The 20,634-nt window shown below is 36.4% G+C and overlaps 2 protein-coding genes and 1 non-coding gene across 9 annotated transcripts in view; all 3 read right to left on the reverse strand.

The window, feature by feature from the left end:
* Window positions 1-1,149: 1,149 nt before the first annotated feature.
* On the reverse strand, window positions 1,150-12,658 carry LOC107225913 (glutamate receptor ionotropic, kainate 2). 2 transcript variants are annotated; one of them, XM_015666538.2, is made up of 17 exons: window positions 12,470-12,658; window positions 9,205-9,297; window positions 8,718-8,876; window positions 8,149-8,333; window positions 7,209-7,366; window positions 6,849-6,990; window positions 6,485-6,787; window positions 6,089-6,307; window positions 5,806-6,012; window positions 5,642-5,726; window positions 4,936-5,212; window positions 4,570-4,771; window positions 4,037-4,262; window positions 3,554-3,669; window positions 2,324-2,476; window positions 2,013-2,219; window positions 1,150-1,831 (listed from the first exon to the last, which is right to left on the reverse strand). In XM_015666538.2, the coding sequence occupies exons 2-16, from the start codon at window positions 9,275-9,277 to the stop codon at window positions 2,028-2,030; spliced, it is 2,697 nt and encodes an 898-aa protein (XP_015522024.2). In that variant the 5' UTR covers window positions 9,278-9,297; window positions 12,470-12,658; the 3' UTR covers window positions 1,150-1,831; window positions 2,013-2,027. The 2 variants fall into 2 exon arrangements, with proteins under 2 accessions (XP_015522024.2, XP_046600914.1); XM_046744958.1 differs by having other exon boundaries at window positions 12,543-12,650.
* Trnap-ugg lies at window positions 8,588-8,659 on the reverse strand. Its single transcript has one exon. It is a non-coding gene; the product is annotated as a tRNA-Pro (tRNA).
* A 3,875-nt stretch (window positions 12,659-16,533) lies between the features above and the next one.
* LOC107225915 (glutamate receptor ionotropic, kainate 2) overlaps window positions 16,534-20,634 on the reverse strand; it is a 251,204-nt gene continuing 247,103 nt past the window's right edge. For all 6 annotated transcript variants that reach the window (XM_046744598.1, XM_046744601.1, XM_046744596.1 and 3 more), the window contains one exon: window positions 16,534-17,308. In XM_046744598.1, the coding sequence (XP_046600554.1) occupies window positions 17,255-17,308 (54 nt within the window). In that variant the 3' untranslated portion in view covers window positions 16,534-17,254. The remainder of the gene's footprint in view (window positions 17,309-20,634) is intronic.

Below are 20,634 nucleotides of genomic sequence, written 5' to 3' on the forward strand. Positions count from 1 at the left end.
TTCTACAAAACGCATCGTCAAAACTATTTTTTAAAAAATTAATTAACTAGACGAGAGACGAGAGAGAGAGAGAGAGAGAGATTGATAGATAGATGGATAGATGAATATATTTATGTCTATAACGCAATAGAGGTAGAGAGAGAGAGGAGAGAGAAGAGGAGAGAGAGAGAGAGGAAACTCGTTGCTATTTTTGTCACGTGCAGCAGAAATTCCTTCGGTCAATTGCAACCCGTGTGCAAGGTGATGAACTATTTTATTCTGCGACTTCTGCAAGCCATTTATAACGTGTAGCGTCTGGATATCACCGGTTTAACATCGCGTTGTCACCTTTGATTGCGGAATGCCTTTATTTGTGAAAAACTTCTGTCGAATTGAGATCATTCAATTATTTCATTTCACTTGGTTAAAGAAAAAAAAAAATTACGAAGCAAAGAATAAGAATGGAATCCTTTCAAAGTTACTAATGACTAAATTTTCTTGATTTCAATCTGCAGTTTTCACCTATTTTCAAAGTCAGTGACAGATTTATTTTGGAAAATTAAATCCAATTTTTATTACTTTCTAACAACGCCCGGTTTTGCAATTTTTTTTCCTGGCCCTACGTCCGATTCCTAAGGCTTCTGAAAAAAATCTGATTTACCAATAACGTAGAAAGCTACATTATCGATGTCGAGCGGTGGCCTCGATGCGCCTTCTCGCAGGCAACTTTAAGCATTGTTTTGTCACTGCGCGAATGTAAATTTAGGGCAAAGGTCGTCCGACCTCTGACGGAATTTTTCACTTTTTTTGCACTGGTATCTTGAAACGAATCATCATCAACTCCTCAGCTTGGAATCGAACTTCGATTGAAATTTTTTCTCTTTTTACAGTGCGAACTACATTATCTTGTACTTTCAGGTATCGAGCATCTTGTACGAAAAAAGTGCAATCCTGTGGAAATTCATAGCATTACCCGACATGTATAAGTTGTGAAAGAGAATTTGGAAGCATGTTTCATTTCATTTGGTTCGAAGTATTAAAAACAGAGACAACTATCGTTATAACTATTGCCTACTTGTCAGTCATGGGGCCGGTAACTAAACTCAGATAACCTAGTTTCGGAGAGTTGAAAATATTATGGAGTAAGTGGAAAAATAATGAGAAATGAGCTTCAAAGCCGAAAATGAATTTCATTAGAAGCTATTTCAGTATGGCGTTTAATAAATATTACATTCACCCGATACTAATTGTCGTGTATGCTTCTGTGAAGCTGTAACTGACAATCATAATTACACACACATGATCGTACAGATTATAATAACAAACCATAACTGAAGTTTTCACTTATTTTTTTTAGAGAATTGAAAAAAGCTTGCATCACATCGAGCTACCGATATTCCAAATACCCAATTATTACACGATCTATTCATCGTCAGTGTTCATTAATCAAACAGTAACCAGCTGTGATGTAATTTTTCGAAGGTGTTAAGATATGTCGAATGCATTAGAAGTGAGTTTTAGTAAAGAGAATGAGCGTGATAGAAATAGGATTATATAACATAAGTTTTAAAAAAATTACGCTGAAGTTGATTGACCGAAATGTTGGTGAGAAGTTTCTTATCCGTACGTAACAAAAAGACAAAAAAAAATAAAAAATTTCGAGGCTTCTAATCTTCAACCAAATTTTCTGAACATTCCAATGATTAATTTTTTGTTTCGACTGTCGTTACAACGTATCTTAAATCCACGGATCAACTCCAACGCGATATAGATTTCCAATGTCAAGATGATAACCCAGCTTAGACTCGTCAAGTGAAGTCACAGTAATCCCGCAGTTCATCTGCCATGTATTCTGCAAGGAATGAAAAAAAAAAAATAACTAAAAATAATACGATTGTTTAAAAAATCGCGAATCATCGACTCGATTGGCGCCAGTCACTCAGTCTCTTAATTCGATGAGAATTCAGAGGCGTTTAGTGGAGACCAAAGACTAAAACGAGTGTTTTCATGCGTATATATGAATACTTGTTCACCGTGCGTTTATCGCGCTAATCGTCATCCGCTGAAGTAGTGATAACAGTGGGCATGAAGCCGTAGGGCGGGGTGCTGGCACCATTGCTGTCTTCTCCGTGGCTCCAATTAGAACGCGAGCCAGCCTTCCTTCGTCTAACCGGCTTAGTCGTGGCGCTGCACTTCACGACGAACTTCAGCTCTTCCTTGATCTCATCCACGAAGGAAACCTGGACAAGGGAATATGACGAGGGTGGAGGTCAGTTATCGAATTGGAAAAACCGGAAGAGGAACCGGAGCACCATTGGAATGGAAGAATTTGAAACCCTCTCACATTCTCTTTTATCGAAGTGCAGCCCGCTACCCAAAGCAGTTCGCAAGCCGTATAGACGCCAGATAAAACCACGCCGACTGCCAGAACGAGGAAAACGCCTCCCACATTAGGCACACCCAAAGCCTTACCATCCGAGGATCCCCCCGTATCTACCTGTGGACATTGAATAGATTTAGACATTGAATATCGTTACTCAAGTTGTTCGACATTTTCCTGCCTCCCTACTGTTAGATGTTTTCCTCGAGACATTGTCAGTTATAGTCGAGGACGAATGGATATGACTGTTTTTATCATAAGTTATGAGAAGAGAAGACACTGTTTGTAAAATCTCCGTTAATGTTATTTGCGCTAATAACAGTGAACACGAATGTAACAACATTCTTACTGAATGTGACTTGGCTTCCGGGATTGGAAACGTTTTGTTGCCGGCGTTTCGTAAACATTGCAGTTCACTTCATCAGGGTGAGACTCAACCTGATACTGGTTGTTCCCATACAGGGCGTTCCTATTTATCCTGAGCTAGAGACACTCGTGTGTTGCGTTTTAGTTTGATGTATGTAACAAATCGGATGCCGTTTTAATTGACTGAAAAATCAATCCAAAAGCCGGAAGGATGGGGTTCCAAATTGGATGAGTTTGATATCGTTTATCCCTATTGATGTCATTCATATGTTTCCGGATTCCTAATGCTTCTCTGTATTTACGACGAAAGTACTGTTCAACGTTGGCCAGAGAAGTGGTCTGATAAAAAAGTATTTCGTGATGAGTTTCCATTTTATGTTCCACCATTGTCAAATTGAGAATTGTTTGAGTTTGACGCATCTATTGTCTTCTATGAGGCGAGGACTAATCTTTATCAACATCCTTACTATGTGATACCTATTTACAATTAGTACTGATTCCAAGCATATTCGAACGATTGAAGCTGAAATGTGTTAACAACGTTATTGGAGCAGTGATTTCTCAATGCAAACGTTCAAAATATTCAAACGCGGAAGTTCTTCATCCGATTCTTATATCGTTAGGCTTATATTGTTTAGCACAGAGATTTCCAGAGTTCGATTAGTAATCATGTAGATTTGTTCATGTTCAGAATAATTGGCAGACGCAACATTTCGGGAACTTTTTTTTGAACTGTTCTTTCTCCTCCCCTCACTGTACGAATGATCCACCTGTCTTACGATTGATGCTAGTGAAAAAATGCTGTTTTCAGCTTCTCAACATCCTTACATCGCAATTACCACCTCCTCCTCTCTGCTTCCACCATTTGTCTTCTAAATACTTCAGGACCCCCGTTTCTTGAAGTTTCAATATGCCAGTGCTGAGAGCGTTCCGGTACGGCGAATCTTAAATCAAGTAATTGATTCAATGAAGTTCTGGGTCCAAGGTACAGTAGGAAAGTAATACATGTTTCCCTTTTTATGTTACGATTATCGTAGTATTATTCACAGCAGATATCAGAAAGTCAGAAACGTTTTCCCGAAATTGTTCTACCGATGTGTTGAAACTCTTTCGTCATAGCGCAAGTGATTTGGAGGATAGACATCACAAAATTCGTTGTATAAAGAGTCAATGTGCGTTTTATCTGAGCTATTGGTTGTGGGTATACTATTTCTTTCGGAAATAGAAAAATGTGAAAGAAAAAGCTTGCCATAATACACCGCAAAGGAAGATAGGAAAGGTCCAAAAAAATCTACCGAAAGTTGGACTTACTCTTCTTCATTGCGATACCGTAGCTTTTTGAATCGAGTAGACCATTGACCTGGGTAAGGGTGCACTTTCTTTCCGCTTCGTACTTGATCGTTGACGACTCCATGAAGAAGGCGTACTTTTCATGCATAACTTTCTGCACACCCTCATCATTCGTGCCTGGCATTACTTCTTTCTTATTTTTTTGCATGTAATCATTCAATGCGGAGTAAATCGGATCTGTCGAGGCCTGTTTTTGAGAATGCGATTTACTATGAGAAACATGTCTCCAGAAATTAGTAGGAAAACAGAGAACCAACTGAAGGGATGTACACTGAGATTTGTTGTGATAGCAAGATGGCAAAATCCAACAATAAAAAGAGAAAATCCAAGTAAGTTTGGACATTTAAAACGTCAATTCAAAAGTCAGCCTTCTAGTTCATCAGTCATGAATTTTCTTTATCAATAGTTTCACCTGACATATCTATAATACCTACACTTCTCCATAACAGCAAAAGTTTGTGCTTTTTCTGAAAAGTCTTCCGAAAACGACTCACCTTAAAGAAATCTATGGTAGAGCCACTCACTTTTGCTCCGTATTTGATACCATGTGAATTGTTGAGCAAATCGCCGGCGTTCTTGATAAGGGTTTGCTTCGATTCAACGACCAAAAATACCGCCAAATTAGCAGTGTAAGAGGAGACTATGATCAGTGTGAAGAACCACCAAAAACCGGCCATCATGCGCGTCGAAATGCCTCTGAAAATGGTAAGACATTAAATAACGACCGATCGATTTGCTGATTTTCAGTTCATCCAGAAATGGTCGGGAACCATTCAGCGAACGAAAGAACCCACGACGGAACATCAGTGCGCACTTTACTGGATATGGTAAAAAAATTCTCAACTTCCACCCCGACTTACATTGGAGCGATTTCTGACCCTTGCTGCATGATGGCACCGATGGTGAACCAGAAGGCGTTCTTCAGACTGAACTGGTTCTCCAGTTCCTCGGGTTCCTCGATGCAGGGATAGGGATTGTTCCATTCAGCCGGACACAAGCGACCGGCGACGAAGAAAAGCAGGGAGACGACAAGGTACGTGCCCAGCAGGTACATCCAAACTTCGTTCGAAAATGGCATCAAGAAAGAAAAGAGGCTGGATCCGATGGGCGTTGGTTTACTGAATAGAATGCTGATCCCTGTGAGGACAAGCCTTTGCCGTCAGTGACACATTCACATCTAGGAGAAGAAGGAGCTTCGCAACTAAGCTCCGATACTTATATACGCTCCCTATATTCTTGATTTACAACACCCACAGATGATCCCTTTATGGTTTCGTCTCGAAGTTCATGCATTCCCAATACAAGGTGAAGACCTTGCAGTTTCAATCGTTACCAACTATATTTTCGGTAATAGTTTGCAAGGACGTTTGTTTCCTGCTGTACCCTGACTAATTCAGACAGACCAACAGATAATGGTTTCCAAATTGAGAAACAAATTGGAAAATTTTGTGACTGAACAGTGTTCTAGAATCTATTTCTACTGATTAAGGAACCTTCGGAACGTGGATTTATTCTCTAGAACCGAGAATAAATTGGATGCAAATGAAGGGAAAACTTTGTTATTACCCAAGTTCATGAAAGGCATCGTGAAGTCTACGGCTTCTTGACGATCGGCCGTGATTGTGAGATCAGTGATAGCCAAGTCCGCTTTCTGTGACAGATAACAATAAGGTATTTCAGTTTCGCAAGCTCTTTATAACGACTGGTCAATATTTTGTCAACAAACTAACGTCTTCCATGATCTTCTTTATCATGCCATTCCATTCTCCAGTTTTAGAATTCTTCGAACCATAAACGTTGTCTTCTTGGACCTCAAAAATGTATTTGAAGCCCAGAAGTTTAGAAAGCTCGTGAATTATGTCTATTCCAAAACCCTCGTACATTTCGTTCCCAACTTCCTTCTTCGGCGACGTCTTAAGCATTCCGTAAGGGGGAGTCTAGGGCAAATTGATCAATTGGTCATCGAATCTAACATTCATTCGGTCAATGGATCACCATGCTCAAGACACCTACTATCGCTATGAGGACGAGGAACGTTTTGTTGCGGAGACTGATCTCGATTATCTGCTCTGGCAGCAGTGGCTTCGGAATGTAACTCATCCCTTCCATCTTGTTCCACGATCCAATCTTTCTCATGCCATCTGATTCCAGACTCACCACGTCAAGATGAAAGTTGCTACGGTAACCAGACGAGTCGAACTTTATCAGCCCAGTTAATCCCGCAGTCTCGATCTGGAAGCAAACCCCGTGTTCAACCATCAAGTCTTCCGGCTACGAGTTTCTTGTTTTCACCATTCATTATATCCTAAATTTTCTGTGATTCAGTTTTCTGAACAATAGTTCTCCATCGAATCTCTAGAAGAGACCGTACCTCATTATTTCCGGGAAAGAAAGAACACATTTCCTCACCGATCTCATGATGTTCATCAGACTAGATCCGTGTTCCCAGCTAGTGACGTTGTGACATAAAGAAGATTTCGCGTCAGCCACAACGGTGTCGTCCAGTTCTCTCAGGGCCCTTCCGAACACTTGGACACCGTCGTAAATCAGAGCTGCCTCTACCGTAATCTGGGAAGGACTTTCCACACCCCATTCCAGTGCGTTTTTCTGAAAGGTCTCGATGACCAATGGATCATCGGGGTCTATCAAACGTAACCCGGTTAAATTTGTTCCACCGTATTGGTAGGGCTCAAGATCGATGCTCGTCAAGTCCTGAAAGACAACGCGGATAAAAAATTTTTTTCTACGGCTTATGGATTTTTTTATAATTTACCAAAGACGCGATAATGTAGCTGTGCTTGTCCGTCATCAAACCAACTTGTTGAGCTTGCTTCAAAACTTCCGCCAGTATGTCAATTGAACAATCCAATACTATGTTCGGGTCTCCAGACGTTTTGATCATTCTTAGAACATGCCTGTGGAAAAACGGTTTCTGTATAATAACGATCAAAAAAGTATCACCACCAGGGTTTCTTATCTGATAGCGAATTTGGCTGACAGACGTAGGTCGGGCACTGAAAGTTTGAAATTATTTCAGTTCTAAAGCAAAATCCGCATCAATTGATCTCTTTTTTTGTCTTTCGGAAACTTTGAGAAGTAGTTCAATCGAGTATTTTGAGCATTGAATTCACACCTGTAATTCGGTCCTTCGGATAACTGTCTCACGGTAACTGTGTGCCCCGAGCGATCCCATCTCTTCAGAAGATCGTGCATCCGAATCAGGTTCTCGGTGCTTTCGTAGAGTATCGTAAATGTCTTCCACTCAAAATCCTCAGCAAGCTGCAGGTATATCTGTGGAGACGTCTTCGAATGAAATGGTTTGTATCGTCACTTTTGCGAATGTATGCCTCTTCAATTTCACTTCTTATAACATTTTTCTATAAATTCATGAACAACAATTCTACTGAAATATAGCTTCTGCAGCGATGAAAAAGATTCGTTAGACGTAGAAACATTAACTCTTGACACAAGGATTCAAACAGTCTCAACAGTGAAACAGGGTGATAAATTACACGGGATCAAAGCCGACTTTATAATATTTGGGTCTGGAGATCTCAAATACGAAGAGGCTTCCATGGTAACTTAACTACGTTTTCATCACCGCCGATTTTTATTTTGTGTAACTTTCATGCGTCGAATACGGACACGACTTACACACGGTAATGAAACGTTTCGCGCTCGTAGTCAAACGTCCGCATCCCATGAACTACAACAGTTCAAGCTTCGCGATACGTTTGAAACTGGATTACGATCAGCATTTGAATGCGTACGCTTTTGCTATCAAACCATCGCTACTCATCGCCTTGAACGTATAATCGGTTGAGAATTCGTTTTTAATCCTTATACTCCTCCTCTCTCTCTCTCTTCACTGCCTTTTCACCGTTAAGATTTCTCGTTCCGAAATGAAACCGCAAAATTTCGTCAAAATTAAAGTAGCACAAATGAAATGTTCAACATTAAAAAAAATTTGTAATTAAATAAAAGCTTTTCCGCTCGGAAGAAAAATCGGATAAAACGGGATCAGACTCCGTGGAATCCGTTTACTCGCGCTTTCGAAAGCTCGGACAGCTTACCTTGGACAAAGTATACGAATACGGATACATGTTGAGCAGTCCGTTTCCCCGTATCTGTCGAGAATCCCACCTCGCTTCAATGTGAGGAATCTCCATCGTGTCGCACATGCTCTGCACTTGCCTTGCGGTAATCTTGTGACCCGGACCAAAAATTGCTACCACTCCATCGTCAGCAAGGCCACAGACTGAAAATCAATTCTTTTTGCCATTAAGTTTGTCGTATAATTGCGTTCTACATCTCCGTCTCGAAAATTAATATCCTAGTCTGCAGTCATTGAAAATCCAGGGAAATGTTCGATTGCATAATGATGACGACAGAGGTAAAAATTGACCAACCATGTTGATTTGATATGTAAAAATTTTTCAATGCACAAGATATTCGATACGAAATTACACTAGAAGCAAAAAAAAACTCATAAAAAAAAAAAAAAAAAATACTGGGCTCAACCGGGATTTGAACCCGGGACCTCTCGCACCCAAAGCGAGAATCATACCCCTAGACCATTGAGCCGCTTATTCAGGTTGTAAGCAACAAGTTTGTTGATACTATTTTATTTAAAATTTCTCACCGCATTGCGACACGTCATAGGGATCGTTATTAACGGTAATTATCTGCGTATCGATGAACTGTTTTGGCAGCTCGGAATGTCCGTGTCTTTGATTGTTCATCATCTCTACGGAGACCCTAAACGCGGCGGCTCTTAAATCATCCTCCTCGAACAATCCACCTAGAGAATAATTGTATTTTAATAATTTTTCATTCTTTCAATTAAGTCAAGCAATTTGTGTAGTTGATTAAAATTTTATCCAAAGATATTGACCCTCGCATCACGTAGTCAATGAAGTCCGTTCTTATCGCGGAAAAAAATCAAACTTGCTTACAAACAAGTATAATTTACGTGCGATTGCGTATTATTAATACGGCACGCTAATTGCACTTTTATGGCAGCACGCGTTCAAAGTGACTTTTCGAAAGTTAGAAAGTCAAGGAAAGGCTCGTGTGAGTATTGGGGTAAAGATAAGACGGCTGAGAGAGAAGAAGAATCATTGGCTTACCGATTTTAACGGTTTTTCCGAACCCGAAAATACCCGATGGCAATAATGCCATCAGTATCAACTTCATCAGCATTTTAAGATCATCGGGGTTATCTGAAAATTAATATTCTGCGTGATAACTGTACGAAAATTATATCGAGGCAAGAATGAAAATTGAAAATGGTGAAACTGTATCACCGATACAACTGCACTTGATATAAAAGTTAGTCACTAAGAATTGCCTGGGTTAATTGAATGCAAAATCGGTTACTGTGTGTCTAGAAATATAGGAAATTCAATTTATAATTATTATTATAACAGAATCAATCAGATAATCTGACAAACTTTCATGCAATTTTTACTACCAACGGCTTCACATATCGTAGAGAAATAAAAATTCACGTAAAAGATTAGTTTGGTTTTCTACGACATTGGGCGATCAATAAATAATTTTTTTTTTCTTCTTTGAATCCTTATTTATTGAGGTTTGGAAGAAAAAAGGCTCCATGTAGGTATTAACGTAGGGACTCTGTCAATGAATAAATAATAACCGTTCGTCAAATGGAATTGAAATTGATAAGATGATTCTGACGAACAGTGAGTGGATTTTCGGTCGAAAAAAAAAGAAAAGAGAATAGAAATGTAAGTTGGAAAAAATTGGAAAATGATTTAAAAAAAAAAAAAAAAAAAAAACAAAATGAGAATGGATGACGCCTGAAATTTAATGAACAGAGCTCAGTCAATGATATTCAAAGAATTTTATTTCAACTCGAGTAACTTCTCTCGGTGTAACTAATTAAAAATAACGTGAACAGCGGAAGTGAAACGAGCACAAAGTTCGTTATCATTTCTCACGTCTTATTTCTCGAATTAAATCAGACCTCGAAAAATTCGTTAACAAATATTTCATACGTATTAAATTCGCAGCTTGCGCGTAATAAGCCGATGCGTTTTACACGGATGTCAGAAAGAGGAATCTCGAGACGTACTTTGACCCTGAAAGGTATATTTATACCAACTGCGTCTCGACGTCGCGGCTCAAGCCAACCCAATTCCGCTGCCATGGTCACACTTTCTCAGCTTTGTCAATTCTGGTCTAGCCTTAATATAAGCGAAATCATCGGTGTCGATTTTAATGTCATCACGTAGAGAGGAATAAATTTAATATAAAAATTACGAACAAATAGGACACGCGTGTCTTTTTGGATTTCTCAACACTACGATTCTTTTTTTTTTTCATATATAAATATTAAATAGTTCATCATGGAAAGAAAGAATGTGATTTTTTAACGACTGTGTATTCCAAATCTGACTGTACAATCAATTTGAGCCGATTACATTATTTACTCAAAGCTATTTCTGATCTTTTTGGATTTATTAACAATGCAATTCTTTTTTTTTTTATACATAAATATTGAACAGCTTATCGTAGAAACAAATAATTTGATTCGTTAATGACTTTTCATTCCGAATCTGATTACACAATGAATTTGAGCCGATTGCATTAATTAATCAAAGTTATCTGCGATGAATTAATTTTTGAATCGTCGTTCTGTAAACCGCGAAGCGAAATTTTTGAAGTATGATTAACAATTTGCTTGCGAATTCATCGAATTTGCGTTTTCTGTTTTTCTTTTTTACATCCATATTAACATCGTAAATTTACTTCATTCGACTCGATTTCAATTCAACATTGTCGTCTTTTCGTATAATTCATCAAGAGAATTCATCAGTAATTAGTTAATTCCTAATTTCATTGAATCAAATGACCATAAACGAATCTTCCGAAATTGGAGATTCGATTAATTGTGCGAATTATCGGTAAAATTCTTTGCGGATTTTTATTTTTTTTTTAAATCGCGAGTCTTGTTTTCGGAAAAGCGATAAAAAAAAAAGCCGGTGAAAATCGTCGAGAAGAGAAATATTGAGAGAAATCTCGCCTGTCCGATTGCTGCGTGTGTGAAAGAAAACGTCTGCGAAACGATGTAGAGTTTTTAAAATAAACAGAAGCTGGGTTATAAAATTTCGTGAAACAGCTGGCAGCGCAAAGAGGATTTACTTTTGTTTAGTCTGTACAAACGACTCGATGCTAGACAAAATGAGGACTATAACGTACGTTTTATCTTCAGACTGCGGGGGCGGAATTGAAACTAGACGAAAAGGGGGAGTTACTTCCGGTCAGGAGGTAAAGATATTTCCAATAGAATGCGAAATGCGATTTCGATCTTCGTAGGCGTTCAGCCTAACGAATGAGTTTTTAACTTTTTTGTTTCTGTATTTGACTTCAAGATTTGATGGAAAATTTTATTATCGGGGAGAAATCTGGGTGTAATTTTAATCGTTTGTTATCAGATCGAGTTAAAAAATTATGCAAGCAAAATAAAGTTAAAAATAAAGATTGAAAAATCGGTGGAACTTAAAGTTCATTCGGTTGATGCGATTTCTTTTTGAAATATTGAAATCGAAACACTCTGATTCAAATTATAAATATTTGTTTTTTAGTTACAATAGAATAATTTCATTATTTTCGATATCGTTTGTTAAATAATTATCACCGCTCGTGATTAATTTCCTTTCTCGTGAGTTTTCTACATCATGCGAACTGTAATAAATTTTCATGATTTGAAATGCAATCGTTTCATGATTGATCGGGATACTAAAGTGAAAAGAAAAATTATGAATGCCATGACTTACAGAAAATTGATATATAATAATTATTGATAATCGGGTGTGATAAACTGAAATTTGTGTAGGTTTCAAATTTTAATATTCCTGGGTGGAAAAGAATATTGTAGCACACAATTTGTTTATTTAAATTCCAATTTAGACTTGTCAGACACTGCATTCGAAGATTCTTAACAACTCCGATAACCGATTGACTTGACTCGACTTGACTTGACTTTTGATCGCAACCGTTTGTACTTGATCGCTTATCGATCCTGATGATCGTGATCAAATCGATCAGAGTCGGAAAATGATTAACTTGATTGCCGACCGCGTTTCACCGATCAACGAACATCATATTGCATAGTCGTTGTGATCAGTGTAGATCATTCGTCGTGGTCAGACATTTTAGCCAATCGAAAGCAGAAGTACGATAGAGAAAAATGAAAATGCAACAAGCTTTAGAAAATGAAGACGTAAGTAAGCATTCTGTGACTCGGTTATATGAAATTTAGCAAAGCAATATGAATTTGAATGCGAAAATTGACATTGCAAAAAATCTTTCGCGTTAATCAGGAGCCTGAAGCAGCTTTTCAAAACCGTGGACAAATTCTCATCTTACCTATTCACACGAAAAAAATAAAAGAAGATCGACACGCATGGCCACGTAATTATAGCAAATGAACAATAACAACCTCTTGACTTTCGATTACTGTTTTAAACGAGCTTTAAAGCCCGACAATGGGTGAAACGGAGCTATATACGAAAGCTCCGCGCGCTTTCAGGGATCAAGTCGAAATGCCAAAAGCACGCAACTACCGGCGCACAGAGAATCTGTGTTCTTATTCTGGTCTTTCTTTAATTTTTCTCCCTCCACCAGAACTCTGCTCGTGATCTTCATACTGGAACAACAGCTGCTATCCGCTGCTACTTTCTGCCTGCAATTTCAAAGACTTTTTTTCCCATTTGACCTACTTCAACGATATATATATAATGCAGCCATCAAATCTGCGAGCACCGATTTAACCTTTGCTAATTTTTACTCGTTGCATTTTCTCTTGGCTCGTATAAGTATTTTTCTATCATCGATCGAATTTTGGTCGACTGTAAATATTTTCATGCATTCAAAGAAAAATGTATTTTTTTTTTTTTCTTCATATCACGAATAGCTTTTTATAGCTGATTCGGTCAACATTTTTTTATCATAAACTTTTTCTTCAACATTCATTGGCTCTCAATTCAACTTGAAAATTTTGAGATTGAGCGTGAAATTTACATTTTTACCAAGATATGTCGCTTTGAAAATTACAATAAAAATCGCGTAAGGCTTTGTAAACGAAATAATACAGACGGTAAATTTTTGACGTATCCTAAAAATCACCTCTGAAACTTGGCAAATTTTTTTTATAAAATCCTCGTTTTGTTTTACGAAGTGAAACTTAAACACGAGATTTTTTTTTTTCTTTTTTTTTTCTTACACAGCAAAATTCGATGTAATAGCTAAAGAATTATTTCTCGAGCTAGATAGAAAATTACGAAAATAATCCGTGGATAGAAAAATATCCGAGCGAATGTTTAATTTTTTTTTTCCAATCCTTGAACCATTACTTTGCTCCGAGCTAATTGCGTCTTTGAAACGTCGGTACATCTCGAAAAACACAATCTCACAAGATTCAGCAAATTTTTCTGAGTACGAATCACCGGATTGTTTGTGTCCATTTGATTTGTTGCTTGTTTATGTTGCACGTGTAAAGTTACAGTTTTTTATAGCGAAAAGCAAAGAAGTGAATGAGAGAAAATGGGGAAGAGAGAAATAACTCAGCGTTGACGATTTCCTATTTTTGGCAGATGAAACGGAAATTCCTTCACTCAACTATACATCGCCCACCGAGATAAAATTATTTTATCCCGCGAGTTCTGAGAGCGTTGCACGTAACGCGTGTTACTTATTTCCATCAAAAATCTGTATCATTTTCGAAAAAAAAATTTATAGGAGATTGTATCGTACAAATAACCGCATCACCGGACTTTCTGCTCTACATTTTACCTTCTAAATTCCATTTCTCTAGTCCGACTGAGTCTGAACTTGATGCAAAATTTACCGAGAATCTGGCTTCTGTTGCATTCAGATTGACAACGGTTGGAATTGAATTTTTTTATTTTTTTTGTACTTCCTCTCTTGCGTATAAGAACAAGACAACAAATTTTAAACCAATTATTTGATTTGCATGATTTAAACATTTTATTTTGCGGCTCTTAGATTTTTTCTTCAATGTAGTTTTCTCAAAAACTAATCCACGCAAAAAAAACAACTCGTGAACAGCAACGCCTTGTCGCAGGCAAATCGATGCACATTCGTGTCGTTGCTCGAGTAGAAATTGACGTTAAGGGGTGGCTGACTACGAACAGAATTTTTCACTTTTCACTTTCGCATGGATAATTAGAAACGAGTTCAAAAATTGCGTAAATTTTTGCGTATGTTATTTTTCCTGCATATCAAATCTTCCGAGTTTCAGATCTAAGCTGGTTAGATATTTTTGTGAGCTTGAATCATTATTGATTTGAAACTGGGGGAAATTTTCTAAGTGAAAGACCGTGAAGGTTAGTTTTTTTTTTTCTTTTGTTTTTTCAAAATTTTCATTGTATAATTCTGTATAATATTTGGGAGTAAATTCACACCTTTTTTTTTTTTTTTTCAAAATGCTTCATAACATTGACAGAGGGTAAATGAATATTTGTATTATTACTTGCTTGTTAAATGACGAATTGATCGATCGTCTCACTTGCTGCTAGTCGAGAACTTAAGAGGTGGGCAGGAAATAATCACAAGACAATTAACAATAATAACGTAACTGACAAATGGTTTCTTGTTTGTTTTTTTTTTTTTTTTCTTTTTTTCTTTATATCAATATTTTGTAGTTTACAATTGTCGAGACTTAATAGTCAATATAATATATCAAGGATCTGCAATTATCGCGTGTTTCTTTAATCGTGTTTATAATTATTATCCTTTTCAGTAGAAACACACGGTCGTGATGAATTTATTTGTTGTTTATAGATAATTGCATACTAGTCAAGAATTAAACTAATTATTCCTAAGTGTACATTATATTATTAATAATTTATAGAGTCTGTAATTCTTAAACGAGTAAATTTATTCTATTATAATTATATCTTTCCGTTTATTTTACCTAGTTCGTTTATACAACTTCGTTCTCAATACGCAGTAGATGAAAATTGAAATTAGATTAACAAAAAGCAAACGACTTTAGTAGACACACCGATAAATTAAACTTTGCTCTAATTCAGAAATCAATCGAACTGCAACACGGAGTCCGTAGAATTTGTTTTTGTGCTTTTTTTTGTTTGTTCTTAAAAGCAGGTTCTGTCTTGATTTGACTTTGAAATGTCTATATTATATTCCAGGTCTAGAAAAACTACCATTCAAAATGAAATTATCATTAATATACAGATAACATTCAGCGGGAATTCAAAACTTATGTACAAAAATTTCCGTTTTCTACCCTGCAGCGCATTTCACTTACCCAGTTTCGTAAAATCATTATTTATATGTTTATAATGGTAGGAATAATAACAATAAATACAATCTTATTTATTATATTTATTATAAGATGTATTTATTTTAACTGAGTTTCTTAATATTTCTCATTATTTATACACGTAATTCGTCTGATCACAGTTATGGACGAGATATTATACAGAATAATTATCGATTCGCTTTCACCGGACAGGTACTTTGCATTTCGTATAATTTTAAGCATGTGAAGAGCGTTTTTTTGATTATAATTGAGAAGGAATAAAACGTACTGTATAATATATCATTTCTATAATTTACACGATTGAAATAGAATCTCGTTTCATATACTGTGCGGCTAAATTGTTGTTATGTACATATTGATGTCTCGAATAAATTCGAAAAAAGGGTCATCTACAAATTTTTACCGCAAAAACTCGAAAAAAAAATTTCGGGGCGGGGTTGAAGTTATGAATTTGAAAAATTCCGAAAGCCCCTAACTCCGAAATATTTGGGGGCAAAACTTGAGGTAAAGAAATCGAACTTTTATGAAACGACAAAGCTTGGATTGGTCGGAAACAACGGGCGGGTATGAAAAATCGGAAAAGCTGAAATTCAAAATGACCAGGATTCCGAATGTAAAAATATCGAAAATCGAAAACAACATTCAGAACTTTGAGCTTCGGGATTAGGATCATTCGAACCTTTGACATTTCGTCAGAGTTTTATTTCTTTACTTTAAGTTTCGCCACTGACAATGAGATAATCAGTATTTGGTATTTTCGGAACTTTTCAAGTTTAGAATTTCAATTTTTTACCCGAAAATCAAATCTACAGACTCCGCATTGAATTTGAGAAAAAATTATTGGCGAGCTTTAATCATACGCTTAACCTCTTTTTTCATCCCCTCTTTATAATGATATTTACAATAATCGTATAACTCTATCTACGACTATCAATATATTATAGGTACGTGAATTATCTATATTTTTCAGTATAAAATTGTCCGATTTTAATCATGTACATTATACACGGGTGTTTTTCATCTTTGGCTGGGAATTCGTCACATTTTCTGCACAGCGTATAATCTATTCTGCGCATTCAAGGGATCAACGGTTTCGATTCTCTTCAACCGTTATTATCGTTATTACTGTATCCTTCAATTTGTTTTCATTTATTTTGTTTATTTTTTTTTTTTTTTTTTTATTCGATTCAATTTCAAATTTCAGTCCCTTCACATCACGTCACAGCACTTTTTTCAAGCCGTTGATTCCCGAGTGAAAATTTCTTCGTCATTTATTTATAAATTATTCAAGGACTTGATATGAGCAAATGACAGATGTATTTGACCTCTCCTAAGTTCTTATTACCGGTTGAGAATCGTAAGAAAAATTAGGCAAGAAAATAATAGAACAAATTATATTGTCTTCTTTAATCGCACATATTACAGTTCAAGAAACTTTGATAAACAATAAACAAAAAAAAAAAAAAAAAAATTGATCTCATTGTTTCTTCAACAAACGCGTAAGCTTGATTTTAAATGAAATGTGAAATTGTGGAGAGGTCAAGTGTTAGGTCGTAGCTTTCAGTTTCTGCTTATAAATTATCATCGTCGTAGTGATTCGATGGAGTTCTTCTTCATTTAGGTCCGCGTTAATCTCACAATCACGTCTTTACCGTGAAACGAGTATAAACGCGTCAAACAATCGCCGTCTCTCGCACTTTCGTCTATTCTTCGCCAATTTTCTTAGCCCTCTTTCCCTCAATTTCGTTATCTCCTCTCATCTCGTTGTGTCATTATTCAACGTGTCAATCTCGTTTTGGATCGTTTTGGAGTCTGTTTTCGAAGTGTAGATATCGCCCGACATGCAGCTAGTGGAGATCAGTGAAACCTTCGCAGATAGGCTTGCCGGATGATTTCTGCTTCTAAAACAGAACACCAGAATAATCCACGTGATGATTTTGCCAGAAAGAATTATTTTCACATCGCAATAATTGTTCAACACATCGTACATTACTAGGGGAAAATTATAATAATAATAATTAAAACCGTAGCGACAGTAACAACAGTAATAATGACAATCGGCCTGCGTGTACAGAAATTGACGAAACATTGCATTGAATGCAGAGAGCAAATTTTTTTTATAACTATAAAAAAAAAAAATTCTATGACCCATATAAAAACCCATGTAAAAATAACTCAAGACAAAAATTACCCAACACAAAAAACAGAAGCCGAACAATGGTAACCCAAGAAAAAAATAACCCGAAGAAAATAACCTGAACAAAAATAACTCAAGATAAAAATAACCCATCACAAAAATAAACCAAGTCAAAAATAACCTGAACAAGGATAGCGCAAGAGAAAAATAACCCATGACAAAAATAGCCCACGAGAAAAAATGTAAAAGTGATTGATGTAAAACTTTGTATTGAATTAAATTAAATTTCAAAAGGGATATGTTTGCCACGTGTTATTTTTATTTGGGTTATTATTTCCGAAGCCTTTGGTCCTGGTATCAAAAAATTTGGACTCCCGTTACGTCATCGAACTTCAACGTCACCGACGACGACCCTCCAGCTTCTGATCAATGGAATTCCAGACGCCCTGCATCTCACAAAAGAAACGAGGAGAAAAGAAACGGACCGGCGGAGAATGGAAAAGGAGAATAAAAAAGAGAAAAAAAAAAATCTCCACGTGTGCACTGCACAGAAATTCTATTCACGTTTTATTGAGGAACGCTACATTCCGAATTTTAAACGATTAGGGTACGAATCGAATCAGGTGGGCGCTGCTGACGCTGATTCGACAGGAAAAGAAGGCTGCTAATGTAGAAAGGAGGAAGGGAGAGATATTGAAATTAAAATCAGGCCGCCTTCCCTTTGACGAATTTATCCTGGGGACAAATTTTCACCTTAATATATTCTCGGCTTATAAATTTAATTTATACAATTGTCGATGTGAGGCTTCTTTTTTTATTTTGTTTTATTTTGTATTTCTATTAAAAGAAAGTACAATCGTTGAAACTGTCGTGAATAATCGTTATTTTCATGCGAATTGAATTTCATTTATTTGTCACCGCTTTGTAACAATAACGACAAAGTTTAATCGTTATTAGAAATGAAATAATTCGGAATTTCGTCGTCAGAGTAAGATTAAGATTTCACATTTGAATTTGAATGATTTTTTTTTTCAATTTTACCTGAGAAAAAAAAGTTATGCAAAGTTTTGTGCTTTCTCAAAATTTTTCTTAGTACAATTAAAACTCCGGGATGAGACATCGAGTTTAGAATTTTGATAAATTGCATAAATTTTGAACCGTATATGACTTCATTCCATCTGTTTCCTGATTTTCTAACATCCTTTCGTTGGTTTTTAACACGAATCGACAAAAAAAACCATTTCATAATATATCAATGATCCGTTTCTTATTTCTCATCAAATATTGCGTCAAGTTCCTGGAGTGTTTTTTCAAAAAATAACCGATGGACAGGCGGTTATACACGCGTGAGTTTGGAGAGGGGCTTGTTGGCAAACAGAGTTTTATGTTTGTTGGGGAAAATTAGGGAACCGCGAAGCGAACCGCGCGGTGTATATGATATCCCCTGTAAGTATACACCGTAAACTACCCCGCAAAAGTTTTATACGGGGAATGGGGAAGAAATTTTACCACCCTATCCGAGGTCCTGTAGCGACGATGAAAGGTCGCCCCTTTTTTTTCGCCCGAGAATTACTCCGTCAAGTACTTTTATCTCACATGAAATCCGGCGGTAAGCAGGCGGAAAAAAATTCCTCCCCATCTGTGTCTGGAGCTTTTTTTTATTTTATTTTTACTTATTTTTTATTTTTAAAGCTTCCTTTGTTTTCAAACTCGGAATATTTCCAAGACGTTTTTCTGGAATGATAATTTACAGGTTTACAGGTTTTCTGGAAAATAAAAATTGTTCAAGACCTTACCCGTTTCAAGTTCAAAAATTTTTCATTTAACTCTTGACAAAAAATCTGCTGTATATTTATTTGCTTTTAGTGACAATCCGTCCGGCTTTGGTGTATAAGCGAAACGCGTTTTACTTCAACACAGTTATGCGGATAAATTTTGCGGGCACGGGAATAATTTCACCGGCAGAGTTGAATTAAACCCGAAAGCTTTGCGAATTAAGCGCATTTACATGCATTTATTCATCTACCGCGTCGGCTAAAACTAGACGTACATTCGTTTGCTCGAGCAGCGTGTACAAAGTGGAGGCATTGTGCACTTCCAAAATTAGATTAAAAAAAAAAAAAAAAAAAAGAAATCGGGCAACGGAAAGAAAAGTAAGATGGAACGAAACGATGAAAAGAATCGTTGGACATTTTTTTTATACTTTTTTTTTTTTATAATCCACCTGATAAATTAATCCCAAATAGGAAGAACATAATCAATGCTATTTTCAGAGGTCACCGATCGCAGAACTCAAAGTTCTTCCGTTTAAGTAACATGTAGAAATGTTGTTTCCTTTTCAATCTTCAATTTTTCATCACTCAGTCGTATTTAACGATACGGATTCGATTGATCCTTGAAGCATTATATCGTAGAGACTTTAATTCTTTACAACATTTTTTCGTTCAACCGAATCCTCGGCTCAAACGGTACAAAAGTTGTAAGCCTCGAGGCTCGAAAGTCAATTTCATTTAAAAATCCATTTTAAAGCATTTTTAGCGGCTCAATAATTGGCTTGACAAGAATAAATGTGGTAAAAAATTTGTGGGCGTAAAAGTCTCGAAAGCGAATTCCGTACATTCAACATTTTACAAGCTATGAATTTTTATATCAAATTATATACATCGTAAATACATTCAATAGTTTTTGGTAAATGAACTGTTGGCATTGAAAAAATTTAATGCAACTTTTGTACTCGTGTTACTAAAGTGGGAAAACTTCGAGTCCTAAAAGCGGCATATTGAAATTAGATTTAAGAGGTATCCTTCGGCGAGGATTAGCTTCTTGATATCAATATAATTACGTCAAGTTTTTTTTAGGCAGGGGCGAAAAAACAGAAACGTTACTTATAATCGAACAACGTCCTACACGAAATGTTGAAAACAAAATTAACCAAATACGGATATCAAATATTGTTAAAGAAATTTTTTGATCATTTGAATTAATCCGTTCTCACCTAATACTGATCACATTTACGTTGGATCGAATATCGTTCAAAGAAAACAAGGTAAATAATAACAATAAAAAACACTTTTTGCGCGATATTTTTCA

This window comes from Neodiprion lecontei, chromosome 7, assembly GCF_021901455.1.
Source record: "Neodiprion lecontei isolate iyNeoLeco1 chromosome 7, iyNeoLeco1.1, whole genome shotgun sequence".
NCBI lineage: Eukaryota > Metazoa > Arthropoda > Insecta > Hymenoptera > Diprionidae > Neodiprion > Neodiprion lecontei.

Bases quoted from the DNA above. Each gene is read 5' to 3' on its own strand.
- LOC107225913 (XM_015666538.2), bottom strand. From the start codon at position 9,277: ATGCTGATGAAGTTGATACTGATGGCATTATTGCCATCGGGTATTTTC. The intron at 6,991-7,208 runs GTGTGAATTCAA...GTTTTTCCACAG, and splicing joins TCCGAAGGACCGAATTACAG to GCATGTTCTAAGAATGATCA. The intron at 2,220-2,323 runs GTGAGAGGGTTT...TCCCTTGTCCAG, and splicing joins GCACTTCGATAAAAGAGAAT to GTTTCCTTCGTGGATGAGAT.